We start from the raw sequence: 24,306 nt of genomic DNA, 5'->3' as shown, positions 1-24,306 counted from the left end.
ATCTTTACCTCCATTATCTCAGAGATTTTTTCAAGATAATAAAAAGAAAAAAAAAACTCGAATTCACATTTGAAACAGTTATGTTTCTCTGTATCCTCTGTATATGTGCGCATATACATACGGGAGACGACGAAAGAATAAAAACGGTAACTGTCGGAGTGTCCTGTTTGGTAAGGCGTCAACGTCTGTTTTCGTGCGCCGGTGCGATAGCGGACCGACAGCTGGCTTGACGATTTTACCCCTTGCTTTTGATTTTGCGAAATCTCTGGCGAATGGCTATCCCCCACGTGCCCACGTGGCACCGCCATATCGGTGCATACTTTATCCATCTATTGCGGTTTTCCCCTCCCCGGGAGAGAGAAATATTCATTTTTCCACGACCAAATACGTGACTCTACATATTCTGCATTTTCTTGAAATTGGAAGTAAACGCATTTGAGCTAAGAGTATTTATATTTTACACAAAATCATTAGTAATCACGGAACTTGTCAAATACGAGCAAGACGATGAAGAAAATGAAAGGATACGACTAAACTGGGCTTATAGATCCAGCTATTATGGGGATTTCCTATTCCCAAAAGGGGATCTGGAAATTGTTGGCTAAACTAATCCTGTCCGCAATTCACGCATCAGTGTACGCTGCCACTTTTTGCTCTGCTCTGCTCATCAGACAGACGTGAGACGACAGTAAAATCACACTTTGACGTTTGACTGGAGAGTATCAACACTAAAATAATGGACTCATGAGGAAAGTGAAGACTCAAGAACTCGCCGCAAATGGAGGTGAATTATTATTATTGTGGCATTACAAAAGTGAATTCTGGTTGAAACTGAAAAGTAGTAAAGATGCCGTGATTCTTTTTTTTTTTTTTTTTTTTTTTCCCTGACAAAAGGGTGGCTTTAGTTATTAAGACCCCATTATTTCTTCTCCCATGCTGGCAAACATTTGTTATAAGTTTGTTACTGCACCCAATATTTTCACTTTGTATATACTCTCCAATCTACTTCGCTTACTAACTGTCTTAAATTAATAGAAATACTTTGGTATAAAGTTTTATAAAAAATAGAAAATAGTAATTTGCTTACAAACTGGCTTAAATTAATAAAAATATTTTGGTATAAAGTTTTATACTATGACATTAAATCATACTCCGTGAGAAGCGTAGAAGTCTTCCAAAACGACTAACTTATGTGAACTGTGAACGGGAACATATCACATACTGGGGCCCAGCAGTAATGAGAAATTGAAAACTTGAAATAAGGTTGTTTTTCGTCACGCATACCATGATATTTCAAAAATCAAATGATCACTGCCGGGCCACCTGTTCGCTCCCTTTTTTGCTTTTAGTTTTCTATTTTTAATGTCTACCAGCCTCAACAACTACTGTCCTTTCTGTTAATAAAGATAAGGTGAATATATCACGGAGTAAAATTTAGTTTGTATATTCATTGATTGATTCAGTATGTATTTCCAAATAAATATTTGAAATTATGTTAAAAATTTATTGTTCCCCCTTAAGAGGTAAATTTCTTAAAAATAAGTAGTTTGTGTATAACTGAAGAAACAGGATTTTTCGGTAAACTTTAATGATTTATTAACTAGACTACAAGAAATCTGCAGTTCTAGAAGCTTAAAGGGGAACAAGAAAAATGTAGCCATCTCCTTCTAGCACCATATAACAGATATCAAATGATCAAACCATCAAAGGCACACCAAACGATCAAAGAATGCTCGAGAAACTCATCTGACTATGAATGTAGAAAAAAACAAACAAACTTCATAAACTAACATGATCACCAAACAATCACTTGCAACTGTTGAAAACATGGGCCTGTTCTAGTCTCTTAAATCACAGTTGTTATAGAAGTGCACATAACTCAATGACTAGGAAAATTCAACCAAGAGTTGGTCTTGAAACAACATGACTAAATCTCATCCAGAGAGAGTACAAGAGGTGTTAATCACCGCCATGAATATAGCGATGTATTATCCATCAGTACCTCCTGGGAAAACGGTCCATAAACCTTCCCGATGGACATTCATATGCATAATGTCCTCTTCCCCCGCAATTGTGACAGATCATCATGGTCATGCAATCCTGACTCATATGGCCATACTGGGAGCAGTTCCTACACATAATATCCCGAAATCCAGCATCCCGATATCCAGCAGCACGATGGCCAGGACCCCTCTCTTCAACGATGCCAGCTTTTGGGCAATCTCTAGCAACATGCCCAGATATGTTACACGAATTGCAGACAGGATCATTCTGACAGTCACGTGCCAGGTGACCAGTCTTCCTACAGTTTTTGCATGCCTTGTCATTAGTGCAGTCAGCTGCTATATGACCTTGCTTGAAGCAATTGTTGCAAAGCCTCAGGTCACCAGGCAGCAGAGGGGGAGCTGTGCAGTCTTTGGCACGATGTCCTGCCTTCCCACAAGTGTGGCAGATTCCTTCATTTGGACAATTCCCAGCCATGTGGCCCGGTTCTCGACAGTTCCAACATAGAGATTTTGTAGTGCACTCAGATGCAATGTGCCTGGTTCAAATTTTATAAGTAAAACTAAGATAATAATACTATTTAAATTTTTGGAATTATTTGCATCATGATAGTTAAACTTGTGGAGCCACTAGTGTAACAAAATATGACTAATTAGAAGAGAAGTCTTCAGGGTACATACCCGGGAAGGCCACAATTATGACATATTGCCACATTAGGACACTCTCTAGCAAAATGACCAGGCCTTTTACAATTCTTGCACAGACCGTTCTGGCTGTAAAGAAGATAAAACAATATCGGATTTAAAAGACAAGAATGAAATTGAACATGTAATGAATAATATTATAATATATTACATAATAATTCTTCAGCTCATTCAATTTTAAATTTTGACACCAACATGATAAACATAACAGAAAATGATTGTGATATGACATACAAAGTTATTCAAATCTTTTAAGACAACATTAGACATTAACAAATTGTGAAAAGCCAATATAGGAAATAATGCAACAGAAGCAGTTCCAGAGACATAACTATGAATAAGATTCCCATTGTATTTGAATCATTGAATGCAACTGGAACATTAATAATCAAGCATGTTTAGACAAAATACTTCTGAAGTTGCATTTGACAGTATGAATATAGAAGTAAAGCTATGAATTCAAATGAAAGAAGCTACCAAAGAATATAATTATCAACACCGATTTATGATACCCCTTCCAACCAGCATTGGCTCACAAACAACAGCGAAAGAGAAAAGCTAAACAACATGTTAACGATTAGAACCAGAGAACCTGAAACCCCGACGTCCATCCCTCTTATATGGTGCATCACGGTAGGAATACCGTTGGGTACGGATCTTGCGATCCATTGGGCTTCTGCTTCTGCTCCGGCTTCTGCTTCTGCTTCGACTTTCTGGTCTCATATTCAAAACTCTTACAGTTAATTAACCACAAACAACCTGCAAAAATACCACCACACCACACCAGCTGCTGCCTCCTCCAGTCCTCCCTGTCCACCACAACCACACACCCAAGACCACATGAATGAGTCCTTACAACACTTTTAATCCCCACCATTTCAAAACTAAATCCCAACAACCTCTGATAAATCAAGGTAATAAACACCAACATATGCTAACTCAAGTAAACCACATCCCAAGCCAAACTACAATCTCTTTCAACATAGCAGATGCCAATGGGCATCCACTCCCTGACATCTCATCTCACAAGAACTCCAACTTCATACTTAAATGGGGAGAGAGTATTTAGCCAAAATAAAAGCTACAGCCATGATATGGAAATTACTCCCTCCGTCCAAATAAGACTTTCGCAGTTTCGCCTGGCATTTTGGCACAAAAATTCTTCAGATATCAAAATTCTTTTAATGAGTATTAGATGATATATATACCTGAAATGTCATTTAAGTGATTGAAAGTGAGCACCGACATCTTGTCACTTTTTATGATGGAAGATCAGAATAGAACAAGTAAAAAATTTAGTAAGTTTTTTAAGTTAATGGGACATCTCGAAACAAAAAGTGAGAAACCCCCAGTTTAATAAGAAATTCAAAAAATCAGATTTTATATCCTCAACCATGGACCTCACTTCTTCCCCCGCATCAAGCTGCTTCTTAGAAATGCAATGCAACATGCATCCCCAGTCAAACTGCTAGCTTCCTAGACCTTCCACACCATATAATCATGAACAAAAATGCCAGAGCATAACTGTCATCTTTCTAGCCACATCCTTGACTGTATAATTGAAATTGCTAATGTATCCATGAGTCCAGTGCAACCCAGATCTTCAATAACTTCAACGAGTTTACTGTGTTTAGTTTTTTAGGGTTTGCTTATGAAGCTCTAGTCTTGGGTTAAGGATAAACATTTTTATCTACTTGGGTTGCATCCATGTTTTCAACCTAGATGAGGAGGCAGAATGCAAAGGCAATTGGTCCCTAGGTTGCCCAGTCAAATTGGTTCAAGTGATTGATACGACCAGATGACATTATCTCATGTAATTTGTACACCTATGGTCCAGAGATTATTGCAATTGACCTCCTTGGTAATGAGATTTATTCTTATTGATATTTCTCTGCCTGAAATTTCAATCGCCCCCATCTCGCCTACAAGCACTCAGTGGCAGTGAAAAACAATGGCATCTAAGATTAATTCCACACCAACAGCAAACTTTCCATGGTACATATTTCCCACCAGGAGCAGAACCAACTGTCCAAGCTCCTAACCGTATTCCACCCTGGATGTTTGACTCTATGCTATGTTTAGCTGAGTCACCACAAAAAAAAAAAAAAAAAAAAAAAAAAAAAAAACTCCTTCGATTTGCATGAGGTGAAAGAGAATGCATATCTGATCTCTTAACAGAATATAGATTCTAGAATTTGGCTGCTACTATTACAGCGCCATTAGCAAACACTAAACAAGATGTACATGACTAAGAAAACTGAAGGAGGCATGAAACTGGTTTGGATATGGTATTGGCATGATGATTTGAACATGCGGAGATGCGCTTGGATACTGGCTTGATACATGTTTATCCAGCTGTCGCTGGCTTCAAATAAAGTTGCTTTTCTATGCACTTAGACATGAGACACCGCACACTGGTGGGTCTAGTGTAGGTTGCAAAACATTGGAGCATCACCTTCACACTTTGAATAGAATCTTTTACTGATGAAAAGAATAGCATAACCAAAATTATCATCTTACTGCTTTTTGAAATAACTTCTAAGTTCTAACAGATTCCTAAGCTATACTCTGCTGACTTATTGCATTTTTCTTTCTTTCTAAATTGAATATCCCAATTCTAGCCTTCGTGAACTTAAGACATACTACTGGGAGCGGGATAAAAAGGCTCAAGTTTAGCCCTCCTTCAATATCGGACTAACTGCCATCGACATTTTCTTTTGAAATTCAAATAATCGTGAAATAATAATCAGCAAAATAACATATACCAAGTGTGTGAATCAAATCTTAGGCTAGACAACTAAACAGAACCATAAAAACTCATAAGAACCACATAAAATAGCGTTCAGCCCTTGATGCCAAGTTAGCCATATTAATGCAGACATCGATACCTAGAATCAAGGAAAAAAAACACAGACACATACAAATTTGTCCGAGTAAAAGCTTACGTTAGGGAAGTCAACAGCACCATCAAAAGATTCAAATCAAATACGGAGTAAACATGTTTCAAGCCTGTAAAAGCTGAAATCCTAATCACCATTTTAAAGCAGACTTATTAATTGTCCAGGTTTAAAATAATATTAAATTAAATAATGGAACAAATAGCATACACAAATCCTCAGTCGCTGAGATGTGCGAAGCAAGCCAATACCTAATAGTAAATCTGACATAAGAACTGTACGACGGGAAAGAGGATAATCGTTAAGACATAGAGATAGTGACCTGAAACTTAATCCGGTATGGAAAGACAGTCGATCCGGCGGTATATGTCTCTCCGGAACTAGCTGGTCGAGATAAGAGGAGCAATCCGCCTCGTTGCACGAGGTACCGATTATTTCTGTAAATCTGTGATAGAGAGACGCTGCTGCTGTTGTAGGTACTAGGTAGTTCTGTAAGAACATCAAAGATTTCTCATTTCGATGGCATTGGAGTGGATCAGACATTATGGGCCCATTCATTATGAGCCCAATTTCAATAAGAAACGGTCATCAAAATAATACAGGCGTTATATCGTGGATCATGGTCCACAAAGCTTTGTGGACCATGATCCAAAAAGGGCACTGTTTTTTTAAGTAAATAAATTGCTGTCATTACATCTTATCGAGGTCTAGCTTTGTGAATCATGATTCAAAAACGGCACTGTTTTTTTAAGTAAAGAAACAGCTATCGTTACGTCTTATCGGGGTCCATATATTTTGTGTGTTAATTAATTCTAAAATGAACAGCTGTCGTTACATCTTATCGTCACCTGTTGAAATTAATATCTTATCGGGGTCTGTATTTGTTGTGTGTTAATTAATTCTAAAATGAACGGCTGTCGTTACATCTTAAAAATGAACGGCGGATGTCGTTACATCTCGTCACCTGTTGAAGCACGTGACCTCTCAATATGAGAGAGTCACTACGTGCCATCTAAGCACAAAATGTTTAGCTTATTTTTTTATATTATCAAATGAAATTGTAATTGAAATGAAATGAAACGGTATGTGTGTTGAAATGAAATTGCAGTGTATAAAAATGAAACTGAATAACAGTTTAACATATTTGAGTATATATTGTGTAATGAAACCGTAGTTATATCGAAATGATAATGTAGTTGTGTTGTAATTAAACTATAGTGTATATAAAATGAAACTGAATAACAGTTTCAAATATTTGAGTGTATAATGTCCAATGAAACTATAGTTATATCGAAATGAAACTGCAGTGTATATAAAATGAAACTAAATATGTTATACAAACAGAGCTACTTTACGCGAAACGGGTGCCGTTTATTTTCATTAAAAGAAACAGTATCGTTTTGGGCCATGGTCAACAATGCTTTGTGGGTCATGGTCCAATGTATAATTTGCCCAAAATAATAATGGAATGTGTTGCACGAAACTCCGTGAAAAATAACCCTTACAGCCCGTTTGGTTCGCTAGAAAATATTTGAAGGAAATATAATTGAAATTGTATGGAAAATAAATTATAGGAAAATGTGTTTGGTTGTGGAAATGAAATTACTGAGAATATAAATACCATTATTTTGTTGGATTTGGAATGGTAAGGAATAATGAGTATAAAGACCATTATACTCCTACACAATAATAACGACAATAATAATAATGGTAATTAAAAAAATTTGACGAGGGCATAATTGTCCTTATTGTTTTCAATGAAAAACATTTTTCATGAAAAATAAAATACTAAGTGAGATAAGGAAAATGTTTTCCATCCAACAAAACAAAAAAAAATTGAGTTTTCCTCAAATTTAAGGAAAATATTTTCCATAAAAAACAGTCCACCATATTAAAATTAAAATTTAAAACTACTCGTTTATGATTAGGGTCCACGGTATAGTGGTTGACACAATATAGTACAACCCTATATAAAGGGCAAATTATGCTGTGCATCCGTATGCACCATCCATGGTGCATACGGACGCAAAAACGACGTCGTTTTAATAAAATGTGCGTCTCCTCTTAAAAAAAAAATCAGGTTCGATTCCCAACAACAACATATGAACTAAAATTCCATAATCGATGAACTATAATTCCATAATCGATGAACTATAATTCCATAATCGATGAACTATAATTCCAGAATCTAATCTATGAACTAAAAATTTCAGAATGAATGAACTAAAATTCCATAATCTATGAACTAAAATTTCAGAATCGATAAACTACAATTCCAGAATTGATGAACTATAATTCCATAATCAATGAACTATAATTCCATAATCTATGAACTAAAATTCCAGAATGAATAAACAATATAATGTTGTTGCTGGGAATCGAACCTGAATTTTTTTTAAAGGGGAGACGCGCGTTTTTTAATAAAACGACGTCGTTTTGACATCCGGATGCACCATGCATGGTGCATACAGATGCACAGCATAACTATCCTATATAAAGAATCATACTTAAAAGAAATATTTATAACAAATATAATAGATTTGCCATAGACTAATAAAGCCCGGCCCTTTTAGTTAACGGAATATAGTTTTATTTACTCCGTAATTGTTTTTTCTCACGGACGAAATCACGAAACTCCAATTGTAGACTCATACGAAAACGGCACCGCTCCGAAAGAAACCCCCGTTTATTCACATCGCAGCTGTAGCTTAAAGGCAATCGAATTCATTTCATCACACAAAGCCTCCAGAAAAATGAATACAAAACAAATCACGCATGTGTATGTGTAATCTTCCTTATATATGCACAAGAACAAGACCTAGGGTTAGGGTTTTGAATCGATTTTTGCCATGGCCGACGGCGAAGTGACTGTATCCAATGTAGATAAACCCTTGCTCGAGGAGGTAAACGGTGGGGATGACCTCACTGAAACAGAGCAATGCGTGTCCCTTCCGGAATCGAAGGTTCTCAACGAAGCCAGTACCGAGTCACCGGGAATTCAAGATGCATCGACTGCGGAGACCAAGATGAAGACGGAGGCAGAAGGTGGAGAGGACGCCGTTGTCGATACGATTGATTCGCGCAACGAGGCGGGAGCTGGAGAGGAGACTGTTGTTCATACGATTGATTCTCGTAACGAGGCGGGAGCTAGAGAGGAGACTGTTGTTGATACGATTGATTCGCGTAACGAGGCGGGAGGTGGAGAGGAGAATGTTGTTGGTATGAGTGATTCGCTCAAAGAGCCGGGAGTTGTAGAAGAGACTGTTGATACGAGTGATTCGCGTAAAGAGGCAGGGGCTGGAGAGGAGACTGTTGTTGATACGAGTGATTCCCGTAAAGAGGCAGGAGGTGGAGAAAAGACCGTTCTTGATACAAATGATTCGCGTAAAGAGGCAGGGGTGGATGGAGAGGAGACTGTTGCTTGTACGAGTGATTCTCATAACGAGGCGGGAGGTGGGGAGGAGACTGTTGTTGATATGAACAATTCGCATGTTGCTGAAGTGGCTCCGGTTTTGATCTCAGACGCCGAGATGGAAGCTAAGGCTAATGAGCAGACTGAAATGGCGGCTGTGAGGGAGTTGGAGCTAGATGGGGGAGATGAGACCGTTGTTGATATGGGACAATCGCATACAGAATTGGTCCCAAAGGCTGCTCCGGTTTTGGAGTTGGTCCAATTCGACATAAAACCTGGGTTGGATATTGAGTTTGAAGCACCAATTGCTGTTGCTGTTACAGAACGTTCTCAGCTGGATGATCATCATTCAGAAGCAGTAGATGCAATGGAGGCAGAGATTCCAACTGGAGAAGCTAACAGAGAGTTGGAAATAGATGGAGAGAACACAACAAAGATAGAGGAAGATGCTGCTGCTTCAATTCCAACTTCAGAAGCTAATAGAGAAATGGAAACAGATGGACAAGATACAATGAAGGCTGAAGATAATGATACTGATTCAATTCCACCTACAGAAGCTAATAGAGAAATGGAAACAGATAAAATGGACATAACAAAGGCTGAAGATGGTGAAGCTTCTTCAGTTCCAACTGGGGAAGCTAATAGAAAACTGGAAACAGATAAAAAGGACATAACAAAGGCTGAAGATGGTGAATCTGTTTCAATTCCATCTGGGGAATCTAATAGAGAATTGGAATCAGATGGAGATGAGGTAATGAAGACTGAAGATGATGAAGCTGCTTCAGTTCCAACTGGGGAAGCTAATAGAGAATTGGAAACAGATGGAGATGATGTAATGAAGGCTGAAGATGTTGAAGCTGCTTCAATTTCAACTGAGGAAGCTAATGGGGAATTGGTAGCAGATGAAGAGGATATAATGAAGGCAGAAGATGGTGAAACTGCTTCAATGTTAGAGGACTCACAAGAAGATCCTCAGTATGGGGAAAATGAGGTAATGACTGCTGAGGAGACTGCTGCTGCAGATACTGAAGTTGAGACTGAAACTGATGCAGCAGATTCGGGTAGAGGTGCTGGGGGAAAGCGGAAAAGAGGGAAGAATTCTAAGAGCCCTGCTTCTTCTAAGGCTGCTACAAGAACTCCGTCAAGGAAAGTGACAGAAGAGGATGTTTGCTTCATTTGCTTTGATGGTGGGGATCTTGTGCTTTGTGACCGTCGGTGAGTTTGACATATCATGGATTATATCTCTGTGGTTCATAAATAATTTATTTGTTGTTGATTTTATGCTTTCCATGTTCTACTAGTGGTTGCCCAAAAGCATATCATCCTTCTTGTGTTAATCGTGATGAAGCATTTTTTCGGGCAAAGGGCAGATGGAATTGTGGTAAGTGCTTTGACATATCATGGATTATATCTTTATTTTAGAATAATTTTATTACAGTTTTTTCATTTTTATTATTTTCAGTGAACTAGTCAATTAGATGTTTTCTTCCATTGTGATGTTCTACTGTGTTTTTATCCTTTTACTTATAATGAAAAAAGTAGTTCTACTATGTTTTTGAGAAATAATTGTCCTTTGTGCTACCTTCCTTTGAATACTATGCATCACCCTTCCACTTTGTTTCAGGATGGCATCTATGTAGCATTTGTGAGAAGAATGCAAATTACATGTGTTATACCTGCACCTATTCACTATGCAAGGGGTGCATAAAAAGTGCTGTTATTTTATGCATTAGAGGAAACAAAGGCTTTTGTGAAAACTGTATGAGAACTGTCAAGCTTATTGAAAGCAAGCAGCAGGGAGACAAAGATGTATGTTTTTCTAATCCCTAGATCTCTTTCCTGGGTGTTCTACTAAAGTGGATCACCTTGTTTCCAGGGCATGGTCATTGATTGTTTTTGTGTGTGTGGTGTGTGGATTGTATGCGCAACATGATTTATGAATTATGATCATTTATGCTGTTCTTCTAAGTTCTAACACCATTAATGACTCCTGCTGTAATAGACTCTATCTTTGACTGCCAAGAATGTTGAAAATTTAATGTTGGGCAATATTTGCTCCCTTATATTAATTGGAATATGGGCATACATAATGTTTTTTCTTATAAAAATCACCAAAGACTTGATACATTTGCATAGTCATTAAACCAAAGGAAATAATGTTTGTTCATTCCGTGTTAACATTTATAGTATAAGTTAAAACTGATTTCTGAATGTCCTAGGGGGTGGTGAAATGTAAAATTCATGCCCTAGTTGATGAGACTCGCTTTAGTTGCATGTAATTTCGATATACTTTGGTTTTCTGCCTAAATATACAGTTATTTGATTAACTAATAGGAGTAATAGCACCACCCGTTTACATGTTCAAACAACTTAAATTATGTATCTTAAATGCTCATTTGGTTTAGGAGTCAGACTTAATGTGATTTTGCAATTTGGAAAGGCACCACCTCAAAGACTCAATTGTTCTGGTTATTTTTATTTTCAGGTTCTTTGCCCTCAATTGATTTTGTGACTTTAGTACTCAATAGTCAATAATCATCTGATACCTTTATATTCTTTCAGGCACAAATAGATTTTGATGACAAAAGTAGTTGGGAGTATCTCTTCAAGGACTACTACATGGATTTGAAAGAGAGGCTGTCTTTGTCTTCAGCTGAAATAGCGGAGGCCAAAAGTCCATGGAAGGGATCTGATGTGTCTGGAAATAGACAACAGCAATCTGAACCACAGTTTGATAATAATGAAGAGGGAGGTTCTGGTTCTGACAATTCTGGTGAGAAGGTTGAAGTCAATAAATTAAAAAGAAGAAAGGTTACAAAAAAATCAAAGTCCCTTTTAAAAGAAGATGGTATGGCCAGTATGTCTGTAATAGCTGGAAGTGAAGGTGCATCTACACCTAGCAACACTGAATGGGCATCAAAAGAGCTGCTTGACTTTGTTAAGCACATGAAAAATGGTGACACATCTGTTCTTTCTCAATTTGATGTGCAGGATTTGTTGCTGAAATATATCCAAATGAACAAACTTCGTATTCCAAATAAAAAGAGTCAAATCATGTGTGATTCAAGACTTCAAAGCCTCTTTGGAAAACCACGTGTTGGGCATTTTGAAATGTTAAAATTACTTGAGTCTCACTTTCTTATAAAGGAGGATACTCATATTGATGATGCCCAGGGTACTGTAGTTGATACTGAGGTTGAGGGTGATGAGAACCGGGACACACTTATGAAGGAAGTCAAAGATAAGAAACGCAAGCGTAAAAAAGGCCACAGTCGGGGCCCACAATCTAATCTTGATGATTATGCAGCTATTGATATGCACAACATTGGCTTAATCTACCTTCGACGGAAGTTAATGGAGGACTTGCTAGAAGATGTGGAGAAGTTTCAGGACAAAGTTGTTGGTACCTTTGTGAGAATAAGAATCTCTGGTAATAACCAAAAGCAAGATCTGTACAGACTGGTTCAAGTCATGGGTAATTACTGTGAACCTACAAAGTTTTGGTTTTCACTTAATTTTCATTTTATGATGTGCTATACTTGAGACTCTTCCTCTCATTTTTTGCTTTAGAAGTAAGTTTTTGGTTGTAGCTGATCCCAATTAGATTCAATTAAGTCAGTTGAGCTAAGTAGACTTGGTTGCAGGTATGAGCAAAGCTTCTGAGCCATATAAAGTTGGCAAAAGAACAACTGATATCCTCCTTGAGATCTTGAATTTGAACAAGACTGAGGTCATATCAATTGATACAATCTCAAATCAAGACTTCACTGAGGTGATTCAATAATTTACATACTATTTTACTTGATCCATATGTACTATCAATAAGGCTGAGTTTTTTTTTTTGTTTTTTTTGTTTTTGTTTTTTTGGGTTTATTTGTTTGTGTGTGTGTGTTTGAGTTATTATATCGAAAGCACCATGGGGGTGCAACCCAAGTACATGTAGATGCATTTACAAAAGAATAATCATCTATTAATCCTATTAACAATTTAACCCAATCAAGAATAAATGCAATTAGTAATAGAAGCTGGTACGCAGTTCGTTCTGTAGCAATACCTGGAAGGTAATAGACTGTATCTAAATGGAAACACCTTCTTTACTGGTTCCTTTGATTTCTGGATCAACTGTACTTTTCACCTGGTTTCATTGAATCTTCAAGATTCTTCATTTTTTCTGTTGCTTTTAGGTTCCATACCCACTCTGTTCCAGAGGTGTAACTGAGAATTGGTAATATTAAACAAACAAATGTAAAATATGTTATTAATCATTTAGTTGGTGGGCTTACATCTACGTTTTGTTTATATACAGGCGCTTCTAATATTCATGTATTGGTCATCATAATCATCCAAGCCATGTTGCTATTTACGATTTATTTGTATTTGACTCCCCAATATATATTTCTTAGTTTTTTGTTAACAAAAAGTTGCGTTGACTTTGTCAGGATGAATGCAAGCGTTTACGACAAAGTATCAAATGTGGACTTATTAATAGGCCAACTGTGGTAAGAAATGTGCATAGAATCATTTTCATGATTTTGCTTCAATCATGCATAATTTGTCATTTGTTCATGAGTTACTCACTTTCAGGGTGTCATTCTTGACAAGGCCATGGAAATACATGAAGCAAGGGTCAATGATGTAAGTTTATTCATGTGATCTATTTAGAATTTGATTTTTGCTGTGTATGATAATACTGTGATTCTTGTGCTTTGTCAGCTTCCTCATAATGTACTTGTATAACTAGTGAATATGTCCACTATAGTCTTGTACGAAGTTGGAACTTTAATGGTAGTGTGAGTCATATTTTCTTCAATGATGTGTAATCCTGAGGGCGACACTCATAAAAGGATTTCACAGATATTTGATGTGTCTAACTTGAATTTCATCAAAGTGAGGAACGATGAAGGTCCAGCATTAAAAGCTCCTACCTTTTCCTCAGTTTAAATGCATTCTTGTTGGGCTCAAATTGAACTACTTTGTTTTCTGTATTTGGTGTCTTATAGTACTATATACTATAATTTTTTCATACCATGTGTATTCATTTGTTTGCACTACAGTGGTTGGAATCAGAGGTCCTGCGGCTTAGTCATCTTCGTGATCGAGCAAGTGAAAAAGGGCGTCGGAAGGAATATCCTTTTTTGACGAAATGCTAATGTACTATTTTCATGTAAATTCCATGCAAGTTCTGTTTGTTCTGCATTCTTTTGTCCAGATAGATAAATTTATAATTTATCATTGTGCATATCTTGTGACCTTAATTGTTCTTACACTTTAGTGATCTGTGTCTCTTCATGTTGAGCAAGAAAGTATTCAGCTGGATTGACTGTAAAACAAGTTGTTACTTGTTGGTGAATTTCTTCCTTTTTTCTACATAATAGTAACATCTCCTGGATCAAAGCTATTTTGATATTGTTTATAATAATGCTCTGCTTTTGTCATCTCAACATTAATATTCATGGAGGTCCCCCTCTCTCCCACCAAAGGGTTTCTTAAACCCCTTCTGTCCAAGTAATCCTTAACTAATGCTTACACTTAGAGAATGTGTGGAGAAATTAGAGCTATTGAAAACACCTGAGGAGCGTCAGCGAAGACTTGATGAAATTCCGGAAATACATGCAGATCCAAACATGGATCCGAGTTATGAGTCTGAAGATGATGACAGTGTTACTGATGAAAATAGACGAGGTTGTGATTCTTCATTTTCATCATCCTTATTTTTTCAAATGTTGTGTCCACATGCTCCACAAGTCCATTATTAATTTGTCGCTCCAAATATTTCTTTGCTTGTGCAGATACTTATATGAGGTCCAGAGATTCAAGCTTTAGCAGGAGAGGAAGAGAGCCAATTTCTCCTCGAAGCAACTATTCTTCCAAAGATCCATGGGGTAGTGGAGGTAAAACGCCAACTAGAAGTTGGGAATTGGATAGGAATTTGTCCAGTAAAAATACATTGGTCAAGGCTGAGGATAGTACACATAATAGTGAGATGGTTAATGAAAATTCATGGGGTCTAGGGAGAGATAGAGACCAAGAGTCTAGAAGTCTGGAGAAGGTGAATTCAACTACTAATTCTGAGACAATTGGAAGGAAAGGGAACTCCCTTTCAAGACCTGAAATGGCTTCTGGTGTGGCATCAATGACTTCTACAGTTACTCCCACAGCAAAGTCATCAGATACTGGCATCAAAATTAATGAAACAGAAAAAATATGGCATTACAAGGATCCCTCAGGAAAAATTCAGGGGCCATTTTCTATGGTCCAGCTACGTAAATGGAACAACACAGGATACTTCCCTGCCAATCTGAGAATATGGAGATCTACAGAAAAGCAAGATGACTCTATTCTTCTGACTGATGCATTGGCTGGAAGATTTCTGAAAGAGTCATCAGTGACTGAGCATAGAAATTTGGCAGGTGGTGTTCTGCAAAATAGAGAGGCAGAGAGACTAAATCTTGATCAGAATCGTGCATCTCAGAATTCACCTAGTGGTTTGGTTTCGTCTAGAGGTGGAATGATTTCTGGTGAGATGTCTGGAGTTCCTAAAGAAAAGTGGGATGGTAACGATTCATCGAACCTTCCTTCTCCTACTCCAAAACAAGGTAATTCAGGCTGGACTGGAGATGCTGTTCCTGTAACGGCTGCAACTTCATATCCTGTTGATAATGGAATCTCTGAACCATCTCGTTTAGTGTTACCAGCTAACGTGTCTTCTCTCTTGGCTTCAGCTGTGAATGCCAGTGGACATTCATTAATGAGATCTGAAAATGTTTCTTCAAATTCTGGTGCTGGTTTTAGTCCAATGACAAATACTGCAAATCCTCAGAGTTCACAATTGACTGCAGTTAGTGAACCACCTCAAATGATAGTCCATAGCCAACATGCTACAGCTACACAAGATGCAAATGTCCACCCAGTTCAGTCTATAAATAATATTCAGAACCCAAACCTCGATCCTCATGCTTTGGGTGTTGGTCAAACTCTGAAGGCAGAACCAAACATTTCTGTCCCTACTCCAGCGCAGCCCCAGGGGTATGGCAATTGGGGTGGCATTACCTCTGCTGTTCAAAATCTTGCTGCAAGTTTCTCAAATACAGGTGCCTTACCCTTGCCTCAATCTGAGTTTTGGAGGCCTCAGAGTCAGGCTAACCAACCCAACATTCAACTTCCAAGTGTGCCTAGCTTTCCGTGGGGCGCAGGGATTCCACAGAATAGTCCTGCCCCTGCCAATTTAAATGCTGTCTGGGGAACAATGCAGCAGGGAAATCCAAACATGGGGTGGAGTGGACCAGCACCCGGAACTATGAATATGAATTGGGGAGCTCCAGTTCAAACAATGGCTCCACCTAATCCAGGATGGGTTATGCCCCCCGGACCAATGCCTGGAAACATGAATCCAGGGTGGGTTGCACCAACAGCGGGTAATCCAGGCGTTCAAGGTATGGCTCCTGGTAATCCAAATCCAGGTTGGGTTGCCCCAACGGTTTCAGGTCCAAGAGACAACGGTTCCCAGGGTGGAGATACTGGCTTCAATGATGGAAGGCCTTGGAATAGACAGTCATCATTTGGCAGTGGAGGCCATGGAGGTGGTCCTAGAGGTAATTTTTTGAGAAGTCAAAAGCCTTGCCCCTACAATACGAATGGTCGGTGTAGGAAAGGGGCCCGCTGTGATTATCTTCATATCTAATAAGGAGTTTAATAGAGTTTCAGGCCAATAGATGATTCTGTACAGTAATATTATTTAGCTTTTCTTTACTATAGGCCATTTTGAGGTTTCAATTTGTAAAACCTGAGCAGATTAGGGGCACACTCTTTTGACGCCTATTTATTTCCTGCAAAACATTTGTTGCCGACATTATGTTGTTTTGATCAATAAGCTTCCAAAGCATACTGGATGTCCACCTATCCAGTGCCTGACGCTGCAAAATGCAGGTTCTGAAGGAACGCCAACGAGCTTCTGGTTAAAGGGCCTTTTATTTATTTATTCATTTATTTATTTTTACACTATCGATCTCCTGCAGCTCATTTGTCGAACATGGACAAATTATGTTGTGGACCATGGTTACATTGTGTGAATTATAACAAAAAGTACATTTTTAATATACTAAAAATACATTATTTGATAGTATGGTCCACACAATAATAATTGGTGAACATGCATGTAGCCAAGGAGAGGAGGCTGCTTAATCTTGGATTTTGACATAAGTTCCAATGCTTTGGCCTTTTTTTTTGGCTATAGTTGTAACTTTGCGAGCTTGCTTGATTGGAATGCATGGACTTTTGATTATATTTTGAACAAATGTCAAACTCTTAGGTGTGTTTAGTTCGCACATGAGAATTAGAATTTGAATGAGTATCAACTTCTATGTACTTGATAATGGTAATGGATTTTAGTGAAAGTATTTTGCATGTTTGGTAGTGGTGGAATGAGAATGATTATCAATAATGTTGTTTGGTTTAAAAATATAAAACCTAAAATACTAATCAAAAGGGATGAGAAGAAACACGGGAATGAAATGGGATGACACTCTAATTTTATTTAGGTATAGGTTTTTTAATTAAGGAGGTATTTAAAACTCATAGTAAAGTTCTAAAAATCTATCAATCAAACAATACCAATCAAAATGATACTCATTCCTTAGAGCTAAACCTATCAACTAAACATACCTTACAGTTCATACTTCTCTGGGCTACGAGTTGATTGACACTGATTTCCAATTGTATGCTTTGCGCTTTGGTTTTGAATCTTAAGAACCTCAGGTGTTTTTATTTAATATTATTAATATCTTCGACTACATCAATCACCTTGCACTATACATAAAAAATAAAAATAAAAAATACTCCATATAAAAAGTGTGAGAACACTTGATGACGTGAGCTAATGTAGCTGTGGATCACGTTAAAATACATTTTGCTTCCTGCACCGCCTTCTTTTAAACTACGCACTGATCAAAGGCAAGCAATCAATTAATCCTGCGGTTTTAGAACTAATAAAGATGTGAGAACCTCCTTCCAAAATAATAATAATAATAATAATAATAATAATAATAATAATAATAATAATAATAATAATAAAAAAGATATAAGAACCAAATATATTTGTAAAGAAATATATATATATATATATATATATATATATATATATATATATATATATATATATATATATATATATATATATATATATATATATATATATATATATATATATATATAGTGCAGTTAATTGGCTTCAAATGAAACTTACATATATAATGAGGTGAGTTCTTAGAAGGATATCCAAGAAAAATAGCCAGAATAATGATAAAGAAGACAACCATCTGCAACAATTAAATTCAGCCTAATTAAGAAAATTGCTCATCACTGCAATTAAATTCATAGCCATATATATAATCATAATCATAATTCAAAAACACGCACCAAAGCAGAAGTATAATTAGGCTCCGACCTCACAATGTAAGATTTCCTGGTCATGTCGAGACCGAGAGAAATTTTTAATATAATTTATATGATTGAGGACAAGACAGGTAAAATGGAATAAAAATAAAATGCTAATAATTACCTACCTGTTGTTTAGGGCTCCAGACTCCCTACAAGTCTTCATAATTATTTCAAGCCTCTCCAAAGTCTTGGAAGCATTTGGATCATCGATGTCAACCTATATATAAGAGGAATTCAATTAACAACACACACACACGATATATGATATGCATGTATATATGTTCACTATATACTACGTACACTTGCTAAATATGAAAATCATGCATGTTTGCATATATACCTTTGACTTTAACATACAAGAAAAATCATAAAAAATGCCATAGACATCTTCCATTGTCCTAGTACGGTCAATTATCTTAGCAGCAAGACCTAGAAAACATACATTGACTGATTAATATAATATCAGAGATTCAGAGCTAGAAAGATGCAGATTCTGCATTACCCACCATGCCTTATCTGCACAACACCCCTGAAGACTCCAATGTTGTTGTAGCACATGACTAATGTCCCCATGGACATTACCTGCATCATATCGGATCGGAGGTGCATATATATATATATATATATATATATATATATATATATATATATATATATATATATATATATATATATATATATATATATATATAAACCAAATTAATTAATGTTGTTAGTTGTGTATGTGAAACTGCGGACATGCATGCGCGCAATGCAATATAATGATCAGAATTGAAGAAACCTCAGCTCAGGTTGAAATTTGAAACATGCCTGTGGAATAGCGCAAAACATAAGGATAGAAGGATTATGTCGGAAAGCACACATGTAAGTCAAACAATCTTCCACATGTGATAAAGCATTTGTAACCATTTCATTCAGACATTGTACTGCCTTCACTGAGTTCTCCTCATATTTCAACTCCTACATATACATGCATGCACCGTACAATATATATAAATAATAATATAATGCTGGCAACTAACTAACTCATGAAATAATTAAGCTAATTAAATTCCATAAGATAAACCTCAAGTTTGTCGTTGACGTATTTACTCCAAATCTGGCGGGGCCAAAACATTCGACACTTGGGTATCTCATTAATATCCCCCAGATAATCTCTAATGATGTTTGTTTTCTGAAAAATATATAGAAGTGAAACCTCAAACAATTTTTTTTTTTTTTTTTTAAACGTGATTTTTAAGGATAGCTGATGACGTCCTGACGATATGATATATATGATGATGAGAGCTATAGGTTTGATCGAATTAAATGATAACCTGAAGGAACAGACCCACAGAATTGGAGAGAGAATCTGAAGCCAAATCTTCTTTACACGAGATATGAAAAAGCTTTGACAAGCCTAGTCCGACAAGCCCAGCAACATAATGACAATATTCATCGTAATCATCAATTGTTTCAACCTGCTGCAATATATATAATGCACCAGATCGAGGGAATAACTAACTGAATTGAATATATATGTATATCTGTGTGTATTATACGTAATGTACCTCCTTGCGTATAAACTTTGCCATCCCTCTACCCATCCTCATGGCAATATCCTCAATTGCTTCCTGATAACTGCAATTATTACATGTATACTACATCACTTTCAAGCATTATTAGTACAAGAAAACATGAACATTTAATTTTTTTTTTTTTTAAAGTTAGATTATTTAAATAAAACAAGACTGGATATGGTAGAAACTTACTTTTTCCCGAGTTCTAGAAAAGCAGTGGAAACATAATGAAATTGGTCCATGAGAACTTTATAAGCATTTGTACCACCTGACAAAAGGAGTCATATATAACTCCTCATAACTTGTTTAAATATAATTAAAGTAAGCATTGAACTGAACTACTAACATGAGAAATTCCATTTGCTGTCATATATGTGACGATGAAAATCCATGAGAACAGGCACTTTAACCTCTGTGGCTATGCTCGTATCATCCTCTGTTGACAAGGGAAAAACACAGACAATTTTGTACAAGAATGCTCAGCTCAGCTCGCTGGCCGGGAAATTTTGCTATATTATTATATTATACTCTTCGCAAGGAATTTCATAAACATATATAAAACTGTAACAAACATACCGACAGTGTCAAGTGCTCGAAGAATCAAATAGAAAACGCAAACCTGCAAAGGCGAATTCGTAATAGTGTATCCTACAAAAACAATACTACGTACCGTAACTACTGTACGTACGTACCAATGTTGCCGGTAAAAAAACATATATAGGAATATTAAACTTACGGCTTCACGAAGGTCATTAGGGAGCAGCAGGATAGCGAGCGTGAAGCTTCTAGAGACCTTACTGAGAATGGTGTAGCAGAATCTCCAGTGCGGCTGCGCCGCCGCCGGGATCTGCTTCTTCACCCGCCTCGTTGCCATTGTCAGCTTTATCAGAAGGTACACATCCTCCGGATGCTTCAACATCGCCCACACTCTCTCCATTATATTTTGGTTAACTCTACGTACTGTTTCACCAAAATGAAAATTCTTTAATTTTTGAATCCAGCCCAACCAACACCTTAATCACTACAAACTTTTAATTTACGGGATAATACATATATACGTACTCCAATTATATATATAATTAAGAGACAGATTCGAATCCGTGAGTACCTGTGAGAGCTGAGTGTACCGTGATGGGAAGTTTGAGAGCGGAAAATATGAATGTATGTGTTGTATTAATTAAAGACAATTATGACAATGCTGATGGCTGATGCATATATGCTTTTATAGCTAGTTTTTTTTGAATATAATGCATGTAATAATAATATTATATTGCTGTACCCCCCGTAATTTTTAAAATGAAAATTTATTATTTAAAAACAATAAGTAGTACTTATTCTAACCTACATATTACACGCAAACTTGCTAATAAGTAACAAAAAGTATTATACGGAGTATTAACAATGTTTGGTTCAAAGTTATTTTTGAATCTTTTATACCCTATAATTATTTTATTTTAATACCTTCAATAATAATTATAACAATAAATTTATTCGAAAAAATCATAACAATAAATAAATGCATACTCCGTATTATTTAGTAGTAAAAAAAGAATTAAAATTCAAAGGACAATATACGGAAAATTGACAATCTTAAAAACCTTTCCTTTCAAAATCTATGTGATTCATGGGGAATATAATGTTGTATTCTGTACGAAAAATGATACTCGGTATAACTTGAAGCATGCATGAGAATATGACTTTTCAAAACTCGCATTCCGTTAGTAATGTTATATACCTAAACCAAACATTCCTTTAATATATAGTTATATATTATTTTAATTTGAACTCGTTACAAGCATTTTCACACCCAAAAAAAAAAAAAATCTTGTGTGTGTCCACAAATATAATGTGTCTTAGTAACCTGGGGTGTGGTTGAGTGGAAGGGACTCATCTATCCTTAACTAAATTAAAGATTAAAAGTTCGATCTTTGATTTTGGGTATGGAGCACCTTAAATTTCTACGCCAGTTGTCATACTCAAAAGAGGTGCATACAATCCAGCGAGGGGATTAGTTACTGTGTTCGACGGTGAAAACACTCAATAGTTATGCTGTGCAACCGTGTGCATCATGCATGGTGCACACGGTTGCAAAACGACGTCGTTTTGACTAAAAATTAAACATGCGTCCCATTTAAAAAAAAAAATCAGTTTCGATTCCCCTCAACAACATTATTGTTGATATATAGTTATTAATTTTTGTGGATATATAGTTATGAATTTGTGGATATATAGTTATGAATTTATGGATATTTAGTTCATTCATTGTGGATATTTTCTTCATTCGTTCTGGATTTTGTGTTATTCATTCACTGTGGATATATAGTTATGAATTTGTGAATATATAGTTATGAATTTGTGGATATATAATTCAAATTATGCACAAAAAATGCTATTGCCGGAAATTAAACTTGAATTTTTTTTATTTTTTTTAAAGTGAGACACGCGTTTTTAATCAAGACGACGTTGTTTTTGTAACCGTGTGCACTATACATGGTGCATACGGTTGCAAAACATAATTTGCGGAAAACACTGGGTACGCCCCACAAAAAACAAATGGGCCTTAGAGTCTTCTCTAAATCACGTTTTCTATCTGATCTACTGTAATAAAAGTTAAAATCTTGTTTCTGTGTTTGTAATTTTTTTATTTTTTTTGGGAGAGAGAGAATTGCGTTCAAATAAGAGTCACTCTCCTGGTGAGAACATACGAACTAATCTTGTGCGTTCATTGTTTTTATTTGAAGGGCCTAATTTGATTTCCTAAAATGACATAGATTTTATTTATTTATTTATTTTTTATGTGGGGGTGGTAGTGTCTTTTTCTTTTTAACTGCATATGTGACGATTTATTTTCTATTTTCTAGGATCATCATGATGATCACGGTTGCAAATTGGAGACTTGATTGCTACATCATCGATCGAGTGCTCGTCAATAGAAAGTGATTAGTGTTTTTTTTATTCAATTATTTTTTAGTATAATATTATCTATATTTGGATGTTGGTGTATATATACATATTTTGGGTAGTACGTGCATTCGGTTGTGTTGGTTGTGCAACCTAGTATTGTGAGTTGTGCATTGTAGGCTGATGAGATGTGCAAGTGCACTTAGTGTGATGCATCGTAAGACATTGGGATGTCAGTGATAGGATGTTGGGATGTGTTTGAATGCATAACCAGAAAGTTATCAATGCATGACATTCGGTATATGAATGCACAATATTCTATATAGGAATGCATGATCATAGCAATAATATGAATGCGTATGGGCCAAGCTAATAATCAAACCAGAAGTTAACGATGCACGACATTCTGGGCAAATTATGCCCTGGACCCGTGTCCACAATGAATTGTGGACACGGGCCCAAAACGACGTCGTTTTTCAAAAAAAAAAAAAAAACGCGTCATTTAGTTTTAAAAAAAAAAAATTACGCGTGTTTTGCCGTTAACAGCGTTATTTTTTTTGGATTATGAATGTACAGTTATGCCGTTATGAATGTACAGTTATGCAATTATGAAATTATGAACACAGAGCTCTAACATTATGAACATATAGTGATAAAATTATGACCATGGAGCTTTAAAATTGTGAATATAGAGCTTCGAAGATTATGAATGTACAGTTATGGAGTTATGAATGTACAATTATAGAGTTATGAATCTACAGTTATGTAGTTATGAATCTACAGTTATGAGATTATGAATCTACAGTTATGGAATTATGAATGTACAGTTATTGATCGAATTATGAACAAAGAGCTCTGACATTATGAACTTACAATTATGAACATATAGTGATAAAATTATGAACATAGAGCTCTAAAATTGTGAACATAGAGCTTCGAAAATTATGAATGTACAATTATGGAGTTATGAATGTACAGTTATGGAGTTATGAATGTACAGTTATGGAGTTATGAGTGTACAGTTATAGAGTTATGAACGTACAGTTATGGAGTTATGGAGTTATGAATGTACAGTTATTAACATATAGTAATAAAATTATGAACATATACTCCTATAACGAAGCGATCTGAAATTTTATAAAAAAATAAAAATAAAAATAAAATAAAATAAAAGGAGATAACAGTGCCTAACGGCATTGTTACCCGTGTCATGCTGAACACGGGTCCAACGCATAACGATTGGACATTCTATATAAAAATACACTACATTTTGTATAACAAAGCACGATATTATGTATAGAAATGCACCGCACAGGGCCTAGCAAATATCAACGGGTTCAATAGACTCGTTGAACAGTCATGTTGGACTCAACGGGTCTCTGATCTATTGAACC

General features: G+C 36.2%; 3 protein-coding genes across 6 annotated transcripts; 1 reads left to right on the top strand and 2 right to left on the bottom strand.

Annotated features, from left to right (window-relative positions):
- Nucleotides 1-1,757: 1,757 nt before the first annotated feature.
- Nucleotides 1,758-6,156, bottom strand: LOC109165735 (zinc finger protein GIS2-like). Of its 3 annotated transcripts, none has more exons than XM_019314643.1 (4): nucleotides 5,928-6,094; nucleotides 3,301-3,847; nucleotides 2,685-2,777; nucleotides 1,758-2,542 (listed from the first exon to the last, which is right to left on the bottom strand). In XM_019314643.1, the coding sequence occupies exons 2-4, from the start codon at nucleotides 3,429-3,431 to the stop codon at nucleotides 1,996-1,998; spliced, it is 771 nt and encodes a 256-aa protein (XP_019170188.1). In that variant the 5' UTR covers nucleotides 3,432-3,847; nucleotides 5,928-6,094; the 3' UTR covers nucleotides 1,758-1,995. The 3 variants fall into 3 exon arrangements, with proteins under 3 accessions (XP_019170188.1, XP_019170187.1, XP_019170186.1); XM_019314642.1 differs by having other exon boundaries at nucleotides 3,301-3,517; XM_019314641.1 differs by lacking the exon at nucleotides 3,301-3,847 and having other exon boundaries at nucleotides 5,928-6,156.
- Nucleotides 6,157-8,270: 2,114 nt separating this feature from the next.
- LOC109165151 (zinc finger CCCH domain-containing protein 19) lies at nucleotides 8,271-16,986 on the top strand. Of its 2 annotated transcripts, XM_019313799.1 has the most exons (11): nucleotides 8,272-9,932; nucleotides 9,963-10,232; nucleotides 10,319-10,398; nucleotides 10,642-10,826; nucleotides 11,580-12,492; nucleotides 12,662-12,789; nucleotides 13,457-13,516; nucleotides 13,602-13,652; nucleotides 14,072-14,142; nucleotides 14,545-14,699; nucleotides 14,807-16,986. In XM_019313799.1, exons 1-11 carry the CDS (start codon nucleotides 8,455-8,457, stop codon nucleotides 16,696-16,698), a joined length of 5,283 nt encoding a protein of 1,760 aa, XP_019169344.1. In that variant the 5' UTR covers nucleotides 8,272-8,454; the 3' UTR covers nucleotides 16,699-16,986. The 2 variants fall into 2 exon arrangements, with proteins under 2 accessions (XP_019169343.1, XP_019169344.1); XM_019313798.1 differs by having other exon boundaries at nucleotides 8,271-10,232.
- A 763-nt stretch (nucleotides 16,987-17,749) lies between these two features.
- Nucleotides 17,750-20,948, bottom strand: LOC109165155 (squalene synthase-like). The gene is made up of 14 exons (XM_019313804.1): nucleotides 20,748-20,948; nucleotides 20,588-20,630; nucleotides 20,358-20,447; nucleotides 20,204-20,279; nucleotides 20,003-20,072; nucleotides 19,769-19,912; nucleotides 19,519-19,626; nucleotides 19,263-19,412; nucleotides 18,959-19,034; nucleotides 18,793-18,881; nucleotides 18,578-18,669; nucleotides 18,432-18,477; nucleotides 18,259-18,331; nucleotides 17,750-17,984 (listed from the first exon to the last, which is right to left on the bottom strand). Coding segments are annotated over exons 1-14 (1,260 nt in total). The 3' UTR covers nucleotides 17,750-17,982.
- Nucleotides 20,949-24,306: the final 3,358 nt, after the last annotated feature.

The sequence above is a fragment of the Ipomoea nil genome, unplaced genomic scaffold (assembly GCF_001879475.1).
Source record: "Ipomoea nil cultivar Tokyo-kokei standard unplaced genomic scaffold, Asagao_1.1 scaffold3069, whole genome shotgun sequence".
NCBI lineage: Eukaryota > Viridiplantae > Streptophyta > Magnoliopsida > Solanales > Convolvulaceae > Ipomoea > Ipomoea nil.
The sequence above is the reverse complement of the archived record's forward strand: the minus strand, read 5'-3'. Positions and strand labels throughout refer to the sequence as shown.